General features: G+C 47.6%; 1 protein-coding gene and 1 non-coding gene across 2 annotated transcripts; both read left to right on the top strand.

The window, feature by feature from the left end:
- Positions 1-1,361: 1,361 nt before the first annotated feature.
- RPL18A (ribosomal protein L18a) lies at positions 1,362-4,871 on the top strand. The gene is made up of 5 exons (XM_002187560.6): positions 1,362-1,513; positions 1,896-2,075; positions 2,636-2,765; positions 4,208-4,317; positions 4,729-4,871. Exons 1-5 carry the CDS (start codon positions 1,496-1,498, stop codon positions 4,819-4,821), a joined length of 531 nt encoding a protein of 176 aa, XP_002187596.1. The 5' UTR covers positions 1,362-1,495; the 3' UTR covers positions 4,822-4,871.
- On the top strand, positions 3,273-3,404 carry LOC115493544 (small nucleolar RNA SNORA68). Its single transcript, XR_003958403.2, has one exon. It is a non-coding gene; the product is annotated as a small nucleolar RNA SNORA68 (small nucleolar RNA).
- Positions 4,872-4,971: the final 100 nt, after the last annotated feature.

Raw genomic sequence — 4,971 nt, 5'->3', positions numbered from 1 at the left:
GAGTAGTAGTCCCACCGCCGGCACCGCTATAAAACCGACCGCACCGGCGGAATGAACCACGGCTGTACCGGCCCGCTCCCAAACTGCCTCTAGTGTCTGGAAATCCTGCTGCGGCGGCGGGGCGGGGCTGGGCCGCCGGTGCGCGTTTCGCAGTAGCGGCCGGAGCCACCTGCTGCTTCGGGACGTGCACAGGGCAGGACCCAGGTTGGCGTGGGTTTGTTCGTGAGGAGGAATCTAGATGTTGTAGATAGGTAATGCGATGGTTGGCTCTCATAATTAAGAGATGAGCATTATGTGTATGTTAAGAGAAGTTTTAGAGATGTATAGTTATGTTATTTTGGTAAGTTCTCCCCACAGCCCTCTTCCCTTCCCACCCTGTACTGTTGTCAGTAGCCAGGGCATTTAGGGGAGGGCAGGCTTGTTACTAGGAGGTGCGGCAATCCTCCAATCAAGGTGTAAGAAAGTGATCTCTACCAATAGATGGTGGAGAAGGAGTTGACTATTAAGACTTTGGGAGGGGGCCAAGGACATAAAATACAGAGTATCCATTTTGCAGACCGAGCACGTAGCCGTTTGGTTGTATACTGTCAGCGGTGCAATTTTTCCTTATTCGGTCTCCTGTTTTATTTTGTTAAGGTTTAATAAACCTTTGAAATTTTAAAAGTGAGCGTCATTTCTCGCACAGCTGTGTCTGCACGTGTGGCACTGGGCTCCGGCCCGCAGGGCTCTGCAACACAGCACGATGTACGGGCTTGGCATCACCGCACGGCCGTTCGGCCAGGCTGGAAACCCACCGAAACGCGAGCTGCGGCAGTACAAACCCGGCCCAGCCGCGCTGCTGGTACAGTGTCTTCCAAGGCAAAACCTACTCCTGTCCCGTTGCTACAGCAGCTCCCAAAGGGCGTGAGGTGCCTAAAGCACGCGAGAAATTTGTTTGTCCTGCCAGCAGAGCCACTGCCCGCTCACAGTGCACGGGGGAACGAGCCGCAAGAGACATCCCATGGAACTGAGTGCGTGGGGGCGATCTCCGGGGGCACCCTCCCGGCAGCCAGTGACCTCGGATGAGGAGTGAGAGAGGTTCCCCGATAGCCCTACGCTCCTAGCTACCGCCCCGAGGGGATTTCGGTGCTTCCGCCTGGAGCTTCCCTGCCGCGTCCTTCACGCCTAACGCCAGCGGGACGCCCGGCAGACGGAGTCACGCCCGGCCCGGCCTATCTTCCATGGGGACCATGCAGGCCCTGCTGACGGGCGCCGGGGGCTGGGGCCGCGCTGCCGGCAGCGAACGACAGAGGGCGCGCGAGTCGGGCCGGGCCACGCGGCGCCGCCCGCCCGGAAGCCAGGGCCGCGCGCAGACTGACAGCTGCCTGCTCCAATGGCGCTCTGCTCCCAGCCAATCGCCGCGCGGGCTGCGGGGGGCGGGACCGGGCGGTGACGTCAGCGGCGGCGCACGTTGCCCGTCCCTTTCCTTTCCCGAGAGCGGCGGCGGTGGAGCGCCATGAAGGCGTCGGGCACCGTGAGTACGGACCGGGGCCTGGCGGGCGCAGCCGGCGCCGGGAGTGTGGCCGAGGTGGCCGTCGGGAGGGTGGCGGTGGCGGGTTGTAGCGCTCGAGAGTAGCCCGGGCGTGCCCGAACGGCGCCGCCTGGCCCGTGGGGCGGCGAGCGGCCAATATGGCGGCGACGCCGCTCCCGCGAGGTGCGGACCCAGATGGGCGTGCGGTACCGCGGGGAGATCCGCGGAAATATCGACCCGCCCGGCGCAAGGGCCTCTCTCCACCAATGGATTGAGCTCCTCTTGTCGGGTTGTTCCTTTGAGGAGCTGCCTCGAAGGGTTCGGGGCGGTGGTGGCTCCGCGGCTCACTCACTCTGCGGTCCGCCTGTTTTTCTTGTCCCTCCAGCTGCGGGAGTACAAGGTGGTCGGGCGCTGCTTGCCCACGCCGAAATGCACGACCCCTCCTCTGTACCGCATGCGGATCTTCGCTCCGAACCATGTCGTCGCCAAGTCCCGATTCTGGTACTTCGTCTCTCAGCTGAAGAAGATGAAGAAGTCTTCTGGCGAGATTGTGTACTGTGGACAGGTAAAGGATTAAAAACCTAAATGCGTGAGAGGTTCTTATGGAATTCTAGGAGGTGTATGTGCAGGGATTTTACAGGAATCACAGTTACAGAGTGTGATGATGAAATCATTTGTCTTTTGGTTGCTGTGAAAAGGAGTGACAAGTTTGGTTTTCAAAAGTAGTGGTATATGTTCTGTAAATACAAATTTACTTATTGCTTGAAAATGATGAGCCATGTGTTGAACCTTAAACTTAGGTTCATTGTACAATACACCTTTTAGGAGGCATTTGCACATTCATAGCTCTGGGAAAGTGGATGTTTGTATGCTTATGCTCTTCTACCTTGATACTTTGAGAACACTCTTTAGAGTTGAAATCTTGTATTTTTCATTGAACTACTAAAGGTTTCTACTCCGAATTACCAAGACATATCCAGCTATTTTGGTAAGGGGAAAGAGAGCAAAGAGTTGTTTTTAACAAAACAGGGGTTTCGTTAGAGCTCTGAAATATTTATTCTTAAAATTGTAAACTGGTGATAGTACATAATCTCTAACCACTTCCATGTTCTTGTGTAATTCCAGGTGTATGAGAAGTCCCCTCTGCGGGTAAAAAATTTTGGTATTTGGTTGCGCTACGATTCTCGTAGTGGAACCCACAACATGTACAGGGAGTACAGAGATTTGACCACTGCAGGTGCTGTCACTCAGTGCTGTAAGTATATGTAACTGTTTGAGATGTAAAATAGTAAAACCAGTATGCAAGCAAAAGATTAAATCTCAAATTGGGCCTAAAGCATGCTGAATTAATCCATGGTAAAATAACTGAAACACTGGAAAATTAAAGGAGGGGGTTTCCAGCTATTCCATGTATATATATATGTTACACGTGTGGTAGGTGACTTGTTACCTCTCTTTATACAGTTTCTCTGACTGGAAAATACACACCAATACTTCGTTTTGGTGTGCCTTTCTGCAATTCTAGTAATGAGTGTTGTTCTTTATTGAGCAAGTAAAAAAAGAAAAAAAAAAAAAAAAACAAACCAAAAAAACAGGGGAAAACCCCCAATTACTCCAAGACCTCGTTGCCTCGTTTCAGGGAGAAGTGATGGTGGTCCTGATTTCAGATTGTTTTGTGAACTACTTAAGGGATAGACCACTTGTATAGCCGATGCTGTTGGTACTTTGCTCCAAAGTAAATGTTACAGATTAAACTCTACAGATTGCACATAAAAACCCAAAGAATATTGTTCTTAATAATGATATTCTTGTCATGTGTGCAAATATTAAATGTATCTTGTCGCCTTTCAAAAGCTGAAGTGCTGTTGAAAGTGAAATTTAAGGTTTTACATTAACATTCAATAATCCCTGTTTAATGAACATACTGAAGGGTTGCCTAAGAGACCCAGAAGCCTTACTTTTTATGATACAATGACTGGTACTTTTATATTCAAGAATAGTTGTGGCAGGTAAGTTTTAATAGATTTGTTAGATCTACATGGGAAACACAGTAGTATTTTAACTGGCATACCTTTTTGAACTACGATCTGACTATGGGTGTGATTTGAGGCCAGTCATTTGCACTGCTGAGTAGAAGAATTTTCAGGTAGACTGAGTACAGACACTTCTTCCTATTGAAAAAGCCTGATTATGTGGGATGAACATCAATTCATGGTTCTATTGCTCATCAATTTCAATAAAAGTAAAGATATCCCCAGGTCCTACTTTTTCTTGTAGCTTCCTTTTGTAAGGGAAAGTGTTTTGAAGTTCATGTGTCTTTCCAGTAATATTTCAGTGTTGATTCTGAATCACAGGATTTTTTTCTCCTGCAAGAGAGAAAAAACTCCTGCAAGTAGTCCTAGGTATATTACTCGTTTCCATTTGTACCTTCTTGAAATAGGACAAGAGTAAGATGGCTCTTCTTGTTGTGGAGTGTACTTGGAGTTTGCACTTAGAGAAAGAGTTTGCTGCTGATTGCTGGTTTTGTGATATTTGTGCCATCACTTTGCCTAATAGAAACAGTGATTTCAATTACAACTGATTAGAAATTTTAAAAGTTGTAGATGGCATTATGAACATTTCTTGAACAAAGGGCTGTAAGATTTTTTTACCTGAAAATGTCATAAAATTAATTTTTAATGAGTTCTGTTTTTCTAGACCGTGATATGGGAGCCCGTCATCGTGCCCGTGCTCACTCTATCCAGATCATGAAGGTTGAGGAAATTGCTGCCAGCAAGTGCCGCAGACCAGCAGTCAAGCAGTTTCATGTAAGTGAACCCACACTGCAGTGGCTGGTGGGTCCTGATCTAACGATGGATTGGAAGAGGGGATCTCTTGTGTGGTACAGATTTGCTTTGCAGCCAGATACAGGGCAGGAACCAAACTTGGGTGCATGTGTTCATGATTATGATATGTTATGATCAAGACTTCTGCTGGAAGAAAGTCAAAATAAAGCAAATACATGTTATAGTACAGAAAACATGCCTCTGACTGGCATTACTTTGAAAAAAATTGCAAAATTATTAATTTGTTAAGTTCTGTGATGTGTATATTAGGTTGTGGATGGATTACTTCTCTAAGCATAGGTTAGTCACTGCATACAGCTTGGTTGTTTATTCCAAACTATTTTCTGTTGTTCATCTGATACTTCAATTAACATAGAAACATTTTTCTTGCAGGATTCTAAAATCAAGTTCCCGCTGCCACACAGAGTTCTGCGTCGCCAGCACAAACCACGCTTCACCACCAAGAGACCAAATACTTTCTATTAAATACAAAAACATGTTGTCAACTCTGTGTTGCAATAAAGGTCTTATTGGAACCTTTTGCTCCCAGTTGTCTTTTGGAGACTGTGTCCTGGTTATCTAGGTGTTCCCCTTCCTACTCTTTTATTTTCTGTAAACCATTGGCAGCCTACTAGT

Source organism: Taeniopygia guttata, chromosome 1A, assembly GCF_048771995.1.
Source record: "Taeniopygia guttata chromosome 1A, bTaeGut7.mat, whole genome shotgun sequence".
Taxonomy (NCBI): Eukaryota; Metazoa; Chordata; class Aves; order Passeriformes; family Estrildidae; genus Taeniopygia; species Taeniopygia guttata.
Note: the sequence above shows the minus strand (reverse complement) of the source record. Positions and strands in the feature narration are given on the sequence as shown.